The 20294-nt window shown below is 41.6% G+C and overlaps 1 protein-coding gene and 1 pseudogene across 9 annotated transcripts; one reads left to right on the forward strand and one right to left on the reverse strand.

Annotated features, from left to right (window-relative positions):
* Positions 1 to 18: 18 nt before the first annotated feature.
* Positions 19 to 17015, reverse strand: U2AF1 (U2 small nuclear RNA auxiliary factor 1). Of its 9 annotated transcripts, XM_030943860.1 has the most exons (10): positions 16906 to 16989; positions 14433 to 14520; positions 14162 to 14218; positions 11577 to 11643; positions 10707 to 10773; positions 7393 to 7442; positions 6696 to 6794; positions 5405 to 5538; positions 4668 to 4763; positions 19 to 2990 (listed from the first exon to the last, which is right to left on the reverse strand). In XM_030943860.1, exons 6-10 carry the CDS (start codon positions 7420 to 7422, stop codon positions 2855 to 2857), a joined length of 495 nt encoding a protein of 164 aa, XP_030799720.1. In that variant the 5' UTR covers positions 7423 to 7442; positions 10707 to 10773; positions 11577 to 11643; positions 14162 to 14218; positions 14433 to 14520; positions 16906 to 16989; the 3' UTR covers positions 19 to 2854. The 9 variants fall into 9 exon arrangements, with proteins under 9 accessions (XP_030799720.1, XP_030799677.1, XP_030799687.1 ...); XM_030943817.1 differs by lacking the exons at positions 11577 to 11643; positions 14162 to 14218 and adding an exon at positions 15559 to 16084 and having other exon boundaries at positions 16906 to 16991; XM_030943827.1 differs by lacking the exons at positions 10707 to 10773; positions 14162 to 14218 and adding an exon at positions 15559 to 16084 and having other exon boundaries at positions 16906 to 16991.
* Positions 17016 to 19317: 2302 nt separating this feature from the next.
* Positions 19318 to 20031, forward strand: LOC115904383 (annotated as a pseudogene).
* Positions 20032 to 20294: the final 263 nt, after the last annotated feature.

A 20294-nucleotide genomic window follows, 5' to 3' on the forward strand; every position in this document is an offset into this window, starting at 1 on the left:
GGAAAGGGATAATTTTTGTCAGATTCTTATAAAAAAAAGGCTTTATTTTGAACAAGATTTTTCATTTGGTTTTACAGTCTCAACATACATCATATTCATGGACAAGCAGCATTTTCACAGAATAAGAGCCAAATACAAAGCCACTTGGGATTAACAGTTTCAACCTAATTGACTCAGACTTCAGAAAATCCTGTATGCTGTCACTTATTTGAGGTAAAGGAATTCCATAAATTAAGATCCACTGTTCAACAGAAGAGTCAACAATGAAATATTTGAGAAGTAAGAACCTTGGGGAGGAGGGGGGAAAAAACCAAATCTTAAAGACACTGTGGGCAACAAAAGGAGGGGGAGGTAGGATTTCCACTTGGTTTGTATTGGTGAACGAACACTTGGGTCTGTCAGGTGTAAATGTTTAACCAAATTGGTGCATTTAAATTTCAAATTTGATGAATTTTACTGGTAGCACAGTCTCAAAAAGAGAACCTAACAAGATATGTCATGAGCTTAGTTCATATGCTGAATGCTGTCACTAGGCATCCATTAGAGTATCCAGTAAAATCCACTGCTTTCAGTGCCCATTCCAACATATTCCAGTTACTTGGGGAATTTTTGGGCAGCTGGGCAATCAGATCTACAAAATTATACATTTGGTAGAATTCTAGAATGCTTTCTTCAGTAAAATTGTATTAGGGGAGACAGAAAAATCCACCTTCCACTATCTGTTCATGCAAAAATATACCTGTAGTGAAACAGGATTTAGATAAACAGATTAAAGCCATTACAGGGACACATCTGTACTTGTTTTAAACTTACTTTATAGAACAACTAACTTTTAAACTAGCTTTATAGAGCAAATCTTAAACCTTTTAAATACTATCCACATTGTATTAGATACTGTTTAAAAACCAAAAACTATCCTCACCTTTTGTAGTTTGAGATTTAAATTAGCTCACCAATAATCCTTAATCTCATTTAAGAGAAATATGAAACTGGATTAATATCCTGTAAACTCTAAGAACTAAATTATCCATGTGAATTCCTAATGCCCAGCAGAAATACATTTCATCTCAGTCATTTAATGCCAGGCACTGCTCAATTTCCAGTAAAGCATCGTTTGATTTATGTACTTACAACAAAACATCATGTGGAGATGGGCTTCACTGCTTGAGTGATATTTCTTCAAAAAGGGTCCTGGCACACCAAGTTCCAAAGTCTGGTTAGCCAAACCATCCAGTGGGAACAAAAAAAATTCAAATTGAACTGATACAAGAATTTAGTTTAAGAAGCAAAGCAGATTAATTTAGAAAAGCTCATTTTTGATACTGTTTTGTTTTCCAAGTTCCAGTGAGAAAAATGGTTTATACTTAAGAGGCAGAAAGAAGCTGGTTTGTTAATCATCTGACTATGTGATGCATCCATATATCCTATTTCCATTTGTTTAAAAAAGAATCACCAAGGAGATTTATCATTTAGCAAGTTATCTGGCTCAGAACTAAGGAAGCTCTAGCAAATTCTCTCCCCCACTGAAAAGCTGTGTTTTATTGCGTAGCTTTGTGTACACACAGTTCTGTTTTGCAGAAATATGGTCAATGACCAAAACTTCTTGCTACATTACACTTTGAATAAAAGCAGACATGAATGAGGTGAAACTGCAAGTCAACCATTGTACAAACTGTCTCAGAGTGCCAACATTTCCACTTGAGCTTTAATGCTTTGAGACACAACCTACAATGTTCAGTGATTGAGCAATTCCAGCTCAAAAAAAAAATAGTATTTGTGAAGGAACTGCCATCTGTCCATTAGCTGTCATCACACTCCAGACCATCAGAAAGGTGGAAATAGGATTTATTTTCCACTAACATCCAATTAGTTTTCTATGGCCTTGAATGCTAACAAAATGCTCTTTATTAAATGACAGGTAGGAGAGCATAGATTAGAAAAAAATCTGTTAAGGACTTTGATCCTTGCATTCAGGACCTTGCATTTCCTTCAATAGCACTTCTCTATTATGTTGCATGGAGCATAATTTTGGTGGGTTTTTTTTCACAAAAGCCTCACCTGCCTATTATGAATCATTGCAATAAAAATACTATCTTTTTCCACACTGCACTAGGCAACTTTCTTTCCAGCTAAAGAAAGGAGTTTAGTCAAGAATTATAAAAACCTGAACTATGAACTCTGGCACAGCCAGGAGCAGCCACTCAACTATGCCAGAGTGCTTAGAAAATAGGCAGCCAGGAGTAGCAACTCAACTACTCCAGAGTGCTTAGAAAATAGGCTTTAGATTTTACACCAAGAAATTGGATTTATTGTAAATGCCACAGTCACATTGATAGACAGAGCACAGACTTCTGGTAACAAACAAACATACATTTTTGTAACTAAGCATTTCTACTCAGTAAATAAATGCATTTCGCACAGCCTTCCTCTTAAATGTGCCTAAACTAACCTAAATAAGCAGACAGCATAGCAGAAAAGGGAAACTTATGTAAGTAACTGTTTCTTAAGCAGTATATTATTTTTACTATGTATATAATATTTTATATTATATACACACACATTTTCATCAACAGTTCAAATTATACCCGAATAAAATTAAAAAAAACCCAAACCAGAACTGGCGCTCCTCCAATACATTTACCACCTTTCCCTCAGGCAGGCTTATCCAGGTATTTGTCAAGATAGAGGAATGACAGTTAAAAAGACTCCCCCCACAAGAAACAAGTTACACAAAGAATACTGTATCACTACAAATTTTTTATTCAGAAGCCCATCTTTAAAAAAAATGTCATTATGAACTTGTTTGGTCAAACTACAACACTTTCTAGCAGACATACAGTAAAAATGGCATGGCTCAGAATCGACCGGATCGTTCGCGATCCCTTGACCGCCTCCTGTCACGCTCGCGGCCGCCGCCTCCTCCTCCGCCGCCACGGCCGCGATCTCTGGATCGAGACCGGCGCTCGCGGGACCTCGACCTGGATCGATGCCTTCAAAGAGAGTTTGGACATTTTATTGTTTCACCCCAGGCAGTGATTTACTTGCAGTACCACACAGTGGAACATGTGATTAAGAATGGGAGTGATGAGGGAGAAGAAAGGCAGCGTGTCATTAGAAGGATTGGTTAATTGGCACTCGGGCTGCAAAGCACGATGTATTTACAAAGTGCTCAAATTTCATGGTGGGGGGTCAGCACAAACAGGTACAAGAATTGGCTGCTCCCTGCAGTCATCTCTTACAATGGATGTGCAAACCCTAAGGAGAGGCATGGTTACACTGCTGTTATTTAAAGCAGAAGAAGGGGACACCTGCTTTGGCAGACAGGAATAGCTCTTAGCAACACGCACCAAAAGCCTACAGCTGCTTCTAAGTCCACTTGTATTAAATCAATTGCATTAAGTAGCAATTACAATCCAGTTCTCTGTTGTTGCTCCCTCTACCTGATTTCTACCCCTCCAGGACACGAGCACTGGCAAATTATCTTTCCTGCCTCTTAGGTTGATACGTTCAGGAAGGGAGCTAAAACCACCCAGAACACACTGCTAATCAGAGCCACTACCAATCAGCATTACTAAACCTGAGAGTTCCAGATTTGTAACAGTGATCAAAAGGTTAATATAAAAACACACTTGGTCTTTTTCATAAAGCATTCAAATACATGAAAAAATTACTTAGCCACAAATACATGTGGCTAAGCAACACAATCTATGTTTTTCAAAATTAAATTCATCCTTACAGATTCTGAAACACTGCCAATTAGAGATGTTTACAGGAAAAACACATTCACAATCTCAGCCTCCTTGATTGAGAGAAATCTACAAAAATCATACTCTATTATAAAAGCAAGATCAAAGATTTTATATGCCTATTCTAAACAGCAAGGTCTTAAATGCAACCAGATTGAATCCAGTTCCAAGTGAACCATCATAGTAACAGCAGTGGTAAAAGCCTTTCTGCAAGGTACCTCACTAAATGAATAATTTAATACATAATGAAATGTCGTTATCCATTTTTTTTATCATTAAGTGAAATTACTTCTCCTTTCTCCTACTGGGAATTCCTATCCAGGTACCCACTGTGAAGCTTTTAAAAGTGAGCTCCATACAGTGACTGGCTGGTATTAACAGTAAGAAATAAATACAGGCTACCACATGTCACCATTAACAGTTAAAGGCAAATAAAGCTGGGTCCTTAGTATAATCTGTAGATATTCTTGACTGCACATAATGCTGAAAGCTCCAATCTGATGCTGCCAAAATGCCCACACCAAGTAGCCTGCACCTAACAAAGGCCATGAGCAAACATTTAGAAGAGAATAAAACAGAAGAAGCATAAAGCAACTTCTACCAAGTGATGTCCATCTGTACCTGAACAGGTAGGGCCTATGTCCTCAATAACTCAGTGTCGTCTTCTCCTTTGAACCCTGTCTGCCACTCCAACCTTCAGAATCCATAGCATTGCAGAACAAGAAGCACCATGTTTTTAGAGCCCTACTCCTTTGTTGGAAACTGGCCACTTGCCAGCATGACTTGATGCCCTTTGGCATGTGCCAGAAATGTGTCAGAAAAAACAAGAGGACTTGGCACAAGCTGAAAGATTTGCCTTCAGATTTTTCAGCAACTGATCCTTAAATTACTTGTTTTAGCAGTGTTTAAAAACAAACTTACTTTTTACGACGCCGCCCATACAACTCCGCGCGCCTTAACTCTCGAGAAATGGGCTTCAAATGCATAAAGTTGCAGAAACCTCCTCGTGTACACTCTCTGAAACAGAATTCAAGAGGCACAGTTACAATTCCCAGCTCTGCACTATCTGCTAAGACCTCAACACCTCTAATATTAAACACAGTAAATTACGAACATCATTTACTGACACTGCTGCACTTCTAGGAGAAAATCCCCAAAAGATGGCAGAAGTCAAGAGGTTCACTGCAGGTTCTCTGACCGTGATATTTTCTGAAAAATCCCTTTGCCAGGATTTCTTTTCCCGGGAAGATGAGAAGCCTCAGCTTCTCCATGTTTTGCTGCTCTGGACTGTGGTCTAGACATTGTTTATCCCAACATGTGAATTGTTTTAATTAATGGCCAATCAGGGCCAGCTATGTCCGACTCTCTGAGTCAGTCATGAGTTTTCATTATTCATTCTTTTTAAGCCTTCTGATGCATCCTTTCTCTTTCAGTATAGCATTCTTTTAATATATATTATAAAATAATAAATCAGCCTGCTGAGAACTTGGGAGTCAGATTCTCACCTCTCACCTTGTCCTGGGGACCCTCACAAACACCACAGCCCTCCACACTACTAGTACCTGAAGTGGTTTTCTTCCTGCACTCAGCTCCACGAAATCCACACCCAAGCACCCTCCCTGCTGCCCAAGGCAAGAGAAAGGCCCTGCTTTATTTACCCCATCTCGTATTGACGGCAGCAGGCCTCTCTGAAGTCAGTCACAGGGGAGAGCTCGGCATGGATGGGCTGCCCGTTGAACCAGCGATTGTTCAGGTCGATCACGGCCTTCTCGGCATCTTCCTCACGGCGGAACTGAAAGCAAAATCAGCTTTTCAGAGAAGCAACAGCAGGAGATAAAAGATTCCTATCACATCAGTTGTGTGATAGCTGAGGCTCAGGGTTCCAGTAATGAAATTAGAAGCTACTTCAGATTTCTTGGACAGTCCATCAAAGCTTTTCATTAGCTGGGACTCAAGGGCTAATCAAAACATTGATTTTCCTCTTCATTATGCTCTGTTTGGTCTCTCAAGTGGGAAAGTTAGTCAATACAAGATACTGTGTTTTCTTAGTACAGCTTTAAACCAAGAGAATGCTTATAAATAGTTTCTGTAGCACCGTACTCCTGATGTAATGCATTTTTTCAAACATTTAAGAGAAATTTATATAAAAACTGGAGACCGCATTAATTTAAATGAGAATTTACAAAAATCAGATAATGTTTTATGATGTAATTATATGTATTATGTATTTTAATGTAAATTTTAAATTTGAAATGTCTTTTCACAGGGATTTTTTTAAAACAAGTTTTTTTTCTGATTATGACCTACACAGTAAAGAATTTCAGGTGTGAAAATACTTTCCAGCTGAGGGAAAGTACAGCCAAAATATTCAAAGGAACGCTCTCACACCTCCCCCTCACTGTGAACACACAGTAAAATTTCTGCAGGTGACAATTTTGTACTCGTTATTCAAGAGATACCAATGACCTTTTTAAAAGTTAAACCTAAGTGCTCCAGTTGCACGTTGAACAGAACAGGTACTGCCAAATTTAACTTGGTCACAGATACTGTGTTTAACTGGGAAGTTAGAAAATTACTGCACCTGCGGTGTATAAAACCTCTCTCACACTGAGGTGCTTCAAGGGCAGCATGATGCTAAACTAATCCAAACCAACCCTGCCAAACTAAACAGTCTAGTAGTGGTGACTGTTTATAACTATGTAAAAGAAAAAAAAAGTTTATATTTCTGAAAATTACATGGATTTTGACTATCAAGAAAGCTTCTCAAAATTCATTAAAATTTCTTTTGGATTCCTTTAACATTTTTACTCTAAATTGTGAAGTTGGAGAATAGCTTATATACTGAAGAGCTTTCCTAGTAAAATGTAATCTACAATCACACAGCAGCTTTTACAATTCTAAATCAATAAACACCACCCCCCCGCTTGAATGAACAACTCCTCATCCTACCTTTACGTATACATTTCCAACTAGGTGATCTCCAAGGTTATCACAAACGTTCATCTCCTCGACTTCGCCGTATTTCTCCTCCATTTCTGTGAAGACCTCCTAAGCACAAAGCAATCCAAGCACAAGTTTGCAGCACATTACTTGTAAGTACACAAATATTGCATCTACCTCTAAGTAAGTATAAAAAAAGACCTTCCTTGGAAAAAAGCAAGATCACTTGATTTTTTTTTTTTTTTTCATTTTGGGATTTAAAATCAATACTTTCTTGGCCATCTATAAGCACAGCACTACCAAGATAGAAAAAAAACCTATGGAAAACACACACAGCATTTACAGAATACACAAGATGCACTGAAAACACAACACAGAAACTCTGATGCTAGCTTCAAGTACCTTGTTTTTATATAAATAATTGAGAATACTTAAAACTTATTTTAAAAAGGAGATTATGCAATCTAAATGCTACGTCACTTAAACTGCTGATGTTAAACAAAGACTATTTCAAGCAGTCCAATTAAGGTCAAACTAACCAATGGTTACACCAGGAAATATTTAATATAAAGCTGTATGTTTTATAGAAACACCCAAGGAAATAAAGTGTTTTTTTCCTGAATCTGTCCAATTGTGCTATCCACTACATCCATTTAACTTATCTGTGGTGACAAATCCAGGGACACTGTAATGCACCTTTACATACCTCAAAGAACTCATCATAATGTTCCTGCATTTCAACATCGCTCACAGCACCTGCAAAAGTCAAAGAGTCAGAGTGATTAGAGCCTGCCAATAAGGAAGGGGAGATTTTGATCAAACTACAAAACAATCTAGAGAGGCCATCTGGAGCATGAGAGACACCATATAGCATGGAGCTAACTAACAGGAATATTGCAAAATAAGGATGTGTGAAGAGCTTTGAGTCCCCAAAGTATCTGTCAAAATATTACATTGGTATGATTAAATCAAAGCAAGTTTTAATCAGAGCCAAAGCAGTATGCCACAAATTTAAAGGGGAAAAGAATTACTCTGAAATATCACTTAAAATTTAATGTATAGTCCCACTCTCTAGCTACCAACAATTTTACCTAAACAGAAGGCAAGTGCTTTGTTACAATTCCATACCTTAAAATATTACTAAAATTTAGTATTCCTCTTCCTAATAGCAGAAATTTATGCCTACTTCTCCAGCATATCCACTAGAATTTGAGAGCTCACAATAGCCCAGATTTTATTTTGAATTTGCTGAAAATAGTCATTGAAATGACACACTTTTCTCAGTGCCCTCAATGCTTTGCAACAGCGAGCCATTTTCTAGTTTAAGTCTGAGTGTCACTCCATTTTTCTGTAGTCCTGCAGAACACCTTTCAGTGCAAGACAAGCCAGCCTTATATTCAAATTAAGATTATTTTCATGCTACAAGCTGGACTTCAAAAACAAGTGCTGCTTGCCTGCTGCTACAAACACAACATAAGTGTGGCTTCTTTTTCAAAGCATTAAATGTATAAAAATCAGTTTCATTTATTTCTTCCAGTCTACAGCACTTTTAACAAGCTGTATACATTAAAGCCATTAGATTAGCTCTTCAGCAGTTAAGTGGTTTATTAAGATCAAGCGCAGCAGTTTTACAACAAACCCTGCATTTTATGCTAGAAAAATGTGCTAGTGTTTAAAACTACAAACCAGACTGGTTTAGTTAACAGAATGTGAAAGACAAGAAACTGAGCCAATAAGGCTGAGTTTATTCATTTTCAGGCTGGTATGAAAAAAATTTCTGGCTAGTATTACCACTTGGACAAACTTTATGTTTTTCTTCAAAGGCTCTAATATTAACCAGCCACACTCTCTGGAACTGGTGTTCTTCCACCCAGCTCACCTCCACAGGAGGCTAAGGGGCATTTGGTTTATAGTTTAGGCTGACAGTGTTTCTGCATTTGAGACATGTTTGCTCTTAAGAAATTTCTTCTCCCCCATGGTTATAGCAAATTAAGGAATATCAAATATTAAACCAGTAATTCTAGGCAGTTTAATACTTAACTATATTCTCAAGGTTCTGCCAACATCACTGATAACAGCTTACTAACACCTAAGGATTTTTGGTTTTGTTTCTAAAGGTATCACAGGGGCTCTGGAAGTCTCAGTGGAATAACTACTTTTTACCAGATGGACAAGTGCTAAAAATGTTTTTTGGTCAAATTAGGATATCACAGGCAACAGTTATTTAATGACTACTTCAATGACCTTCTAAAGTGGGAAGTATACATATGACAGGTTTTACAAACATCAATATTCCAGGGCTAATGGTATCTGAACCATGAGAAGCCCAATTACTAATTAAAATACTCAGAAAAACTATTGCTGTTCCAAACTAAGGTTAATCCTCTACGACGGCAATAGAAAGGAAGACAGTTAAGCAACAATGACAAGGCATTAAATAGCTACCCAAGTTATCCATTTAAAATACATGCAATACTTAAGTAGGGACAAATATCAAAAACCAAGGAGCCAGGAGTTTCAGCAAACCTACTGCTTGCAGAGCTCCAGCTCTACCCCAGGAGGTACAGTCAGGCTCTGGCACACAGCTACTGGCTTGTCACAACAAACTAGAGTTGGATACCAGCATTTACAACACTGGAGGATCTGTGCAGGACTCTTGCAGCTGTAAATCTAAACAGCTCCACAGACCAAACTGCTGTAACTCTGTGCAAATTAGTTACCAGCGCATTGAGAGTTCAGGGAGAGCGTGGAAACACCCAACCAGAAATGTTTTGGTCTACTGAAACAGCATTAACTACTAAGCATCTGCAAGGAAAGAGCCTACGAACCAATGGAACTGGTCAAGCATCTAGACAAAATGACACAGCTCATTTACATGTCCAGCTTGACTGTGTGACAAAAAGACAAATTACATAATAGAGCCATTATTGCTTTTAGAAGCAAGAAAGACAGTGTTGACTGTTAAGTTAGTGGCCGATTCACAGAGCACTTCTAATCAAATGCTGGTAACTAATCTGAACTGGTCTATAAACCAACAGTCAAAAATTAAAAAAAAAAAAAAGAATAGCCAAACAAAGCTTTATTACCACACAGTAAATACTCACTTCAACAAGAAAGATTAGTTAGAAAAGAACACCGACCCTTTTTTGGTTCTAAGACTTTTTTTTTTAATCTTATTTTAATATCGATGATTCAATTACAATGATAAATCAGTTAATCGCCGATCAGCAATCCTGGGCATTAATTGCTGCCAGTCTCACAGGAGATGTGTTTGCTTATGCCCATTTGTATCTCAGGAGGAGTCATTAAATTACTTCATGACCATACCCAAATGCCTTCCCCTCCTCAAAAGTACTTTAAAAAAATACTTGTCTTAGGTAAATATGCCAAATGGCATCAGAATTTGAATTTTCAATATATGGAAAGAATTTTAAGCATGCACCCATCCAAAAAGGACAGCTGCCAGAAGGGGTCAGTCAGTCATGGTGTGTTCTTCCAAAGTGCACTCCCTAAATGGAAGCTGCATTAACCTAGGACAAATTTATGCATGCAGTCTGAAAAGTTTCAGTTCAAGTTCTCTTAACATTTACAGAGCAGGACATTTGTTCTGAATGAAGTCAATGTGTCACTGTCCTGCTCTTTCCGACAGTGGAACCTAATGGATAGCACAAAACATACAGAAAACCATTCCTAGGATGCAGGCAACTGGCAGGGAGAGAGGTGACAGGAAGAAAGCAGTGCAACCAACACTGCTTCACGGGGGAAGTACAATTTTAACCCTTTTTGATCTAATAGCTGGTATTCAGATTGCCCCATAGTTTCGGGAGCAGGGAGGAAGGTAGTGGGACAAAAAAAAATTGGGGCTTTTTTTTTGGGTTTTTTTTTGTGTTTGTTTTGAACACATGTAACGAAACGTGGTCAGTTTGATCTGTTAAACTAAAATGGCAGACCAGTTTAAGTCGACACTGAGCTCTGACAATCAAGCCCAGGGAACCAGTGAAGGAACTTGTATGAACTTACAGCGCAAACCGTCAGCAGACTGGGAAGAGTTTTGAGGGTTACGGTAAATGTTCAAGAGGGCAATGGTCTGAAATACAAAACGCAACAACTTTATATTATGGAAAATAATTTTAACAAGAAACTGGTTTCCTTTAGGGTCGCTTTAGTCGAGTCTGTGCTGAAAGAGAGGTGGTTATTCTCTCCCAAACAGGAGAACTTGTACTTAGCTGGTGACCTTTCTATATCAACCTAACACTGTAAAGTAATAGAGATTTCATGATACTCCATTATTGTATTCTTAATTTCACTCTATTCACCAATATTACTATAAAGGGGTTTTGCATGATTTCAGACAACTCTGAAAATAGGTGGCAGCCAAATGCAGCAGTCACATTACAAGCATAATAATTTTAATTTGGTATTACTGAATGGCTTCTTAGTAGCAAAATCCCAGGAAAGGAAGTAATACAATAATTAGAGCATAACATGAAATCTCCATTTTCCTAAAAAGTTAAGATGAAAGAAAACCCAGTTTTGGGACTTACCGTACATATATACCTATTTTTTTTTTTTTTTTTGTGTTACATCAAGAATTTGAGAAATGTCTGCAGTTTAACCCTTTCAAAAGAATGCAGTGTTACCAAGTAACCAAGTTTCACTTTGCAGCACAAAAGGGAATCTGCATCAAGTCCAATTTGTGCAGCCCTTTCTGCACTCAGAATTGCAGACATTCCACAAATTCTTGATCTGTGCGCAAGAAGAGTTCCGTCACTTGTCCTGTTTGCAACAGCTTTATGTCAGCAGCTCAGAAGCCAACATTATTTTATCATAATTAGGAGTGGGCTCTTTAACACCATTCTTTAAAAAAATTTCTCCAACTGTGGGACTTACAGTGTGAGCCGTCAGCCGTCTGTGCACTGTTTTGGGGGTTACGATAGATGTTTTGAATCAAGATGGTCTGCGGGGAAAAAAAATAAAAAGGGGAATTCTACTGGCTGCTGTGCATATAATAGACAATTGCAAAGAGACAACTTGTTTGCAAACAGCTAAAAGTCATATTTTATCCTTAAGATTTCCTTTTGTATTTGTAGAGTATCTTCCAAAATTGCATCCAGACCATCATATTATGAAAACAGTTTTAATTAACCACCAAGAAAGAGCTGCATTTGTCTCAACAGCTAGCCTCAAAATGGGAGGTGTGAGGCCCAGTAACCTAAAATGTCACACGAGGTACTCTGGAGATGCCTAAACTTTTGAGAGCAGATTCACTACTGCAAGTCTAGGGGGGAAAAAAATAAGTGTTACGTGCACAGCATGTAATACATAATGTCACAGTGTCCAAAATGCTACACCAGACCATAAGGCCTTTAGGCAACTGCTACATCTCGTTTTGTGCATCAGGGTTTTCTTGGTGGAATTTCTGTTTAAATAATATAATAGCATCATAGGTTCACATGTTTCCGATCCTTCAAATAAGGACAATATCCTTTTAGCCCTTCTGCTTTTTACTTGAAGAATTAGCCCAGGCAGACTTGAAACCTTACATTTGTACCGTTCTTCTTAAAATCAAGTTGTCTGAAAAAACAAACCATGTTTAAGTTAGTAAACTAATATTACAAAAAAATTCCAAACGTCCATATCACTGTAAGCAGCTCAAAAATGGAGATTTGATTACTTAAAATACAAGCTCAATGTTAGTCAGTATGAATGGCAATCCCCAAGTAACTTTAGCTTAGACATTATTATTATTAGTCACAGTAAGAATACAGAGCTTAAAGAAGTCAGAGGACCAGCAATGTCACATCTACGGACACTACCCATTTAACATGTAAAAAAAAAATACAACTGTACCATCACATTTAAAATCACACACTTGTTTTATTACAGGTCCAGCCATACCAACCAAAGTTTTGTGCTTCTGTGGCCCAGGTTTAAACTACCTGTGCTTTAGCCTACAGCTGGAGAGTGCCAGAAACAGGCATCTTGTTAGGGTGTTTCTGCTGATGGGGGTAATTTGATCACCCTGGATTGTGTGACCTTTCCTAACACAGCTCTTCTGTAAAGCAGCTGCACCAGCAAGAGCTGCACAAGGTTAAAACACTGTGCTGGTAACTTCCCATTAGCAGGATGTTTGCTCTGTTTTCTATCACAGCTGATTGTCAACCTGCACACAAATAAAGATTTCTGCAGACCCCACACAGTGCCAGGGACCTGGGAGATGGCACAGCACAGCTGCCAGCACGAGGCTGTGCAGTCCCAGACATCCCTGGCTGAATGGGATGTGCCCTGCTGGCTGACCCACTGCAGCTGGCATTGCTAAGCACAGCCTAAAGCAAAGCTAAAGGCTGCTCTGACAGAAAGCTGTAGTTGCACACAAACTTTTATTGGTAAAAAGAAAAAGTAAGATTTGAGGGTTTTTTTTGTTGGGTTTTTTAACTTAAAAGACAACTACTGTGGAAACTCTCAGCTTTAGGAATATTTTTTCCTAGTCAATGACCTAAATTTAGTTCTCTAAATAACCAACTGCACTTCAACTTGTGCTCCATGTAGGTCAGCAACATGGGATAGTTTTGAAAATGGACAATACTCATTTGAAATACAATATCTGCATTACAGAATTTTAAAATCCCAGAAGCAAAGAGGTGTTTTTGTTGCTTAAGTACCAGAAGTCCCTATGCACCACTAACCTTGACATTCTCCCCTAGAAGTCCCCCTGCTCACTCACAGTTTACCTTGATCCTAGCTCTGAACCTGTCACATGGATACTACTCCCCTCCCTAATTTCTCCCCAAACCAGCATCAGCTCACATTTCTCATCAACTCTGCTCCTAAGCAGATTAAATGAACTTGCAGGAGACCCTGCAGTTATGTGAATTGTTTCTATGTAATGTTAAAATTACTGCAGTTGAAAAATGCAGTAACTTTCAAAGGCACTATTGCTCATGTACAAAATTCCCAAAGAAATTCATCTGTGTACCTTGACAATCAGCATTGATAGAAAGAGGGGAAAAATACATTTCTCTAGGAATGTAATTTGTGAATATTGTACAGCTCATAATAATAACAATAATGAAAACCCTGTCACTCCCTGCACCTTTTCAGATTTATTTTTATTTCTGGCAGACATGCAGTCACACATCATGTCTCTTAATAATATTCACTGAGCCAAAGATTAAACAATCTGTCATGCCAATTGACAATTCACCCTCAGCAACCAGGCAAGTTGTTTTCAATAACCATTTCTTCCACATTCAAAGGAAGTATGCAAGTCACTCTTGAAACTAAAGAGCCTGGGTCAGAGAGCAAGTGTAATGACAGATGAGTCACTTTTATTCATTAATTAGTTTTCTTTTATTATATGCATAAAAGATTGAAGTTCCCACCTTTGGGACAGGTGGAATGAGCTGCCTTTGTCTGTGATTTAAGAACTCTGGGATGGTTTAAGTGCCTGAACACCACTGAGAAGGCACACTCACCTGAAAGTTAGCACTGGTTGGTCTCTACTACAGGCAAGCTTACAACAGCATCGCTTCCTGCAGCCATTAAGGGTGACAGGAGATAATTAGAAATGCTGGGAGAAGTAAATGGAACACCCCAAAAAAAAAAAGCAAAGACCCAGATAAACTGGGGCTAAAACTGAACTAATTAATCTGGAGCTTGGTAATTATTCACTTGTATCTGAGAATCTATTGTTTTAAAGAAGCCAGAGTATATTTCCACAAGAAAGAGAAAAAAGGGGAAACAAACCTGGCTAAATGTTGGTTTGTTGTGCAACCGAGAACATCTGTCTCCATGGCGACAAGCTCCAATTTTGAAATAAAATGAGCAGTTGACTCTGCAAGAAAAAAGTGAATAAGGTAGTTACACACTGGCACAGAAACCAACAATTTGAAAAAAGCCTATGCCCTAAATGTCTTTATCTTGATGTGGATAAGTAACACAGAGAAAAACCCACATCAAAACTGTACAGGAAAGCATTCCAACCAACCTGTCCATATTCATTCCTTTTACCCCTAATTCACAGCCAGTATCTGACCAATTTCCCCCAAAGTGGCTTCATGATTCACCACACACAAGTGATCTCTGGTTTATCTTCTGCTTCTCCATTCTTGCCTGTACATCAGTTTCAGTGGGTGATGGGATGGAAAGTAACAAGAAAAACGGTCTGAAAGTGACACTGGGAGCTCTGTGGCTGAGATGATGCAGCCCCGGGTCCAGGCAATAAAATTTGATTTAAAACTGACACAGTTGCACCTCTCTCACGTTTATAAACCACCTGTTTAAATCATACTCTAAGGGTAACTCAGGCTGCTACCAACACAGTATCCAAATAATTCAGGGAAGAGAAAATCATGTTACAGAAAGAATACACATAAACAAAATAAATCCATTTAGTTAAGCTATTTCCATGAATATAATGAATGATTTTAAGAGTAAGCTGCTTTTTGTTTTAAACCACAAGCTTTTCTTGAATGATCCATCTCAGGACACCTTGATAATAATCTGGATTTAGAAATGCTACTGAAACTCCCACAAAAAGGTGTAATTCACATAGTATGATGAAAGAAAACCACAAGGAGTTTAGTTACCTTGACAGGGAAAGGCAAAATTCTGAAGGGCAAGGAAACTATGATGGGCTATATATGGGTAAATGAAATATTAGAATTCTCCTGGAAGAAAAATTATTATTCCCATAATTAACACCAATTATTTTACACAGTTCTGTGTAACCAACATCAAGTCATGGAGGGGAGAATTATTAAAGTACTAAAGCACATCTGATCTCTAGCAAAGCATTCTACTGTAAAATTGCAACATGCTCACTCTTCATTATGTTTTTGAAAACAAACACTTAGCATGATAAAATACTTACTGTCTTTTCTGAACTCTAACCTGAAACAAAAAGAAATACCTAACTACAAAATTTCCAGTAGTGCCTCCAACTTCAGCACCTTCTGGAAGGTTCCGTTTGCTTTTTTTAACAGAAAAAAAGAGCTGCACAGGAATTTCATGCCTGATTAAAACTCTGGAACTGTAATGCATTAAATTCCTATGTATCTCCTTTGTGTGAAAGGATGCTACAGTAACAGAGCTCAAAAGAGAGGCTGCCGACACTGCTTTCCTGGAATGGCAGCGCTACAGAGCAGAGCAGAAGCCCCACGGCCAGGGGCTGACAAGAGTAATTTAGTCCAGCAGCACATCGATGCCCCCTTTTCATTTTTACGAGTGGAAAAACACGCCGGTTTGGTCAGGCCGATGGTGACCAAATTTTCGTTAGGAGGGTTTTGTGTGTGTGCTTCCAACAACCAGAGAAACTACAGGCGTTCCCGGACGCGTGGAAGGCTGCAGGCAGAAGCCTGTAGGATCAGGATGCAGCAGTCGGGGAAATCCTCCGCACCCTGGGGAGGGGGGAGAAATAACCAGTCGCTGTCCTTGCAGCAGAGCGGGAGCTCTCAGGCTGCTGCGAGGCTCAGGGACACGAACAAAAGGGGGAACAGGAGGAGGAGGAGGTGGCGCTTTCTGGCAGGAGGCGGCGGGAAGCTCCGGCACCCAGCGGCCCCGGCAGGAAGGCGCAGCCGCGGGGGGAAGGGGGGGGGGCGGAGGGAGGACGGGGGAGGGCGGCAGCGCGCCACGAGGCGCGGCACACCCTCATGGCGGCCAGGGGAGGGGTGGGGAAGGGAGGGGAGGGAGAGGAGGAAGAGAAGGAGGAGGAAGAAGTGGGGGGGGGGGGGAGGGAGTGCCCGAGAACGGCCCCGGCCCGGGAGGGGGATGGGGGGGCAAGGGGGAGCGCGTGGGCGGGGCCGCCGGGCGCGCGCGCGGGAACGCGCGAGACCCACGCGCCGTCGGGCGCGCGCGCGCCTGGAGGGGGGGGGGGGAGGGGAAGGGCCTGAGGGAGGCGATGGCGGGGGGGGGGGGGAACGGGGAGCGCGGCCGCCTCTCGCTTCCCTCTTCCCGCCGCATTCCAGCGGGATGGGAAAGGCGGGAGACGTGCCCCCCGAGGCGGGAGTGGAAGAAATGGGCGAAACGGGCCGGGGGTCCCCCCCGCAGGGAAGGAGGGGCAGGGAGAAGGGAAGCAGCGCTGACCGCCGCGATCGGAACAGGCCGCGTCCCCGCGCAACCCGCTACGGGCCTCCGGCCTCCCCTCGAGCTTCCCCCCTCCCTCCCGGGGGTGCCGCAGCCGCGGGAGCGGCGCGGGGAGCGGGGGAATGGGGTCACTCACTTGTCCTTCTCGGTGCCGAAGATGGAGGCCAGGTACTCCGCCATCTCCCACCGCCCGCCCGCCCGCCGGACCGCCCCGGCGCCGCCGCCGCGTCACAGCGACCGCGCCGGAAACGCTGCGCTGAGGGAAGGGGTGGGGGGAGAGGAGGCGGGTCTGCGCCACACGCGGGGTCGCAGCGGCAGGCGCGCAGGGGCGGCGGGGCGGGGCCGGGGGAGGAATCTCTAGGCCGCGGGTTCGAGTCCCGCCCCCGGCAGCGGCTGAGGGGAAGGAGCTGAACGGGGGTCGCGGCTTCCAAAAGTGCTGGAAAAAAGGGATTCTCTTCAAGACCGTGTTTGTGTGAGTGGGCACGTTCTGAAGGGGTTTAAATTTAAAAAAAAAAACCAAACAAAAACAAACGCACAACCTTGCTTTTGAATTAAAAGCAGAATAGAACCAAATTCTTTCTGATCGTTGTTTTGGGAGTGTGAAAAGCGCCAATCACTTGTTTTTAAAATTTTAAAAGTTTAATGATAATAAAATGGTTATAAAAATAGCAATATAATTACAGTAATAAAAATTTGGACAATTTGGATTTGGACAATATGAGACAATAAAAGCAAAGAGTTACAGATGTCCGGGTACCACTTTCTGGGCAAAATAAGCCCGAAAAAGGACACACGGTAACAGAGGATTAACCCTTAAAAGTAATAGTCTGTTGCATATTCATACACTCATCTATGATGCATAAATTCTATTCAAACAAAGGATTCTGTCTGGGCAGTGTCAGCTTCTTCCTCTGATTCCTGATGACATCTTCAGGGCTGAGCGAGGTGGGAAGAAGTTAATTTCTTCTGATAAGAGGGCAATAAATTCTCTTTGAAAGATTTAGGTGTCCTGTGGCTGCTATCTGGTGCAAGTAACTCATTCCTTTCTTAAAAAAAATCTCACATATATAGTTTCTATTTTAACATTATGGTATAACCTAAACTATATTTAACACGCCACTTAAGAAAATTAATACAGCATTACTTTCTAACACAACACGTATAATATTCATTTTAATATTTGCGAAAAGCCAGTCATAAAATATGCATTTTTCACAGGGAGGTTTCATGGAATTACAGGCCAAAAGCTGCAAGGCTGACCCAGTGAACTGAAATTTTTGTGATGGAGCAGCAATGCACATGGTAGAGTCCAATACTGTACATCACTGAAAACCACATCAGGAAATAAACTTGCTGGTTCTGCTGATTCAGAAAACAAGACGGAGTGCTCAGCGTGCGACAAGTAAAACTCATCTCAGACATTTTGCTGTTCTCTGAAGCAGTAACAAATGCACTCCACAGAGCTCACATCTCCAGTTGGACCATTTACAGAATCATGGAATGGTTTGGGGTGGAAGGGACCTTAAAGATCATCTCATTCCAAGCTGCTGCCATGGGCAGGAACACCTTCCACTATCCCAGGTTCCACTCCAAGCCCCATCCATCCTGACATCTCCTGCAATTCCTGATCTGGTTTGAGCTGTGCCCTGTCTCAGGACAGGGACAGACACTGCTCCATGTCCTGCCGTGTTCTTTCTGTGCTCTTTGGGGATGTAAAGCTCACCTGCTCCCTGCTCCTTCCAGCAAAATTGCACTGATCTTTGCTCCAGTGTTGTTGTTAAAGCCTTCAGCTGAAATATGTCAAGATACATTTTTTCCTGGGGAATCAAGACACGTTTTCAATATTTTAAACATGCTGTGTTGTGTGCTGGTGTGAGTCTGGCGAAGGGATCTCTGCCTGGCATGGTAACAGCAACCAGTCTTTTTCCACATTTCCATTTTTTTTATACCTATCTGCAAATCTCAAGTTAGTGATTTACTGTGGGTTGCTCTCTGCCCCAAATTGCTCAGCTCTGTTGGGTTAAATGCTGCCACAACCTCTCCTCTGTTTTGCTCTGCCTCCTTAAGGCCCACTGTCATCAACCCAGGACACCCAGATCTGGCTTGGAGATAAAAGGGCACAGAGAAAAAATGAGGAAGGAAGCAACTGGTTTTAAGAGTGTAGGAAAGGCAGAAAAAAAATTGTGAAGCAAAAGAAAGCAGTGCTTGGATACAGAAAAAAAGATTAAAACAAACACAGAGGCTCATCCAGGGGGGTCAGTACATGAAGTACTTAAAGCATTCACTGGAAAATAGCACTTTCGTGTTGCCAGAACCCAGAACTATGTGCTAAAGAGGTACCTGGAGTTCCAGGCCAGTGCACAGGACTTGTTTTCTCAGGTTAAAGGGATTTTGCTAACAGTGCATATGCAGGGATAATTACTGACCCACACCCACCAGCCCTTTGAACAAATTTGCCAGGACTCTGCTTGACGCCTCTTGGAACAATGCTAAGAAAAAGGGGCACGGTCGAAGCCTTACAAAAAGGTGCTGGAGGCCAGAAGTCTCCAGTCAGTCGAGTTCCGGACCCGAGTCGGGCAGTGCGCGCGGCCAAGATGTCGGGCCCGGGGCTGGTGGCCGGTGATGTTGTGGTGGATGTGCCGCCCTACTTCGACCAGGCCTACGTGCAGGAGGCGGCTGCGGCGCTGGTGGAGGAGGAGACGCGGCGGTACTGGCCGACCAAAAGCTACCTGAGCTACCTGCCCGCGCACGACTACAGCGCCTTCGAGACCGAGACCATGTGGAACGAATTCGAGCGCCTGGCGGCCCGGCAGCCCCTGGAGCTGCTCAGTATGAAGAGGTACGAGCTGCCCGCCCCCTCCTCCGGGCAGAAGAGCGACATCACGGCGTGGCAGGAGTGTGTGAACAATTCCATGGCACAGCTGGAGCACCAGGCCGTGTGCATTGAGAACCTGGAGCTCGTGTCCCAGCACGGCTGCAACGCCTGGAAGGTGTACAACGAGCATCTGGTTCATATGATAGAACAAGCCCAGAAAGAGCTTCAGAAACTGAGGAAAGACATTCAAGACCTGAACTGGCAGAGGAAGAACATGCAGCTCACAGCTGGGGCTAAGCTGGGAGAGATGGAATCCACGTGGTCTCTCTTGTCAGTAAAAATTATGAGATTGAACGAACCATTGTGCAGCTGGAAAATGAAATTTCACAAATCAAGGAGCAGCATGGGGAAGCAAACAAGAAGAATATCCAGCAAGACTTTCAGTGAATTAATCCTGACTTGTCTTAGCGCTGCATGTGTTAAAAACTACATACCAGACCCTTTGTCTGTTGACACCTCTAGTTGCAGTTGTGTGAGGTGGCAAAAGGGTATCTCCATCCTTTCTTTTTCTTGTTTTAAATTCTAGGAGGAGGTAGGGTGGACTCTAAACATCCTGGCAACCACCCTGCTAGCCTTAAATCAATTCCCTAGGGGAGACAAGACAAAAAGCCCTGCCCAGAGGCACTGGGCCACCCAAGCACTAGAGGAAG

Source organism: Camarhynchus parvulus, chromosome 1, assembly GCF_901933205.1.
Source record: "Camarhynchus parvulus chromosome 1, STF_HiC, whole genome shotgun sequence".
Lineage (NCBI taxonomy): Eukaryota > Metazoa > Chordata > Aves > Passeriformes > Thraupidae > Camarhynchus > Camarhynchus parvulus.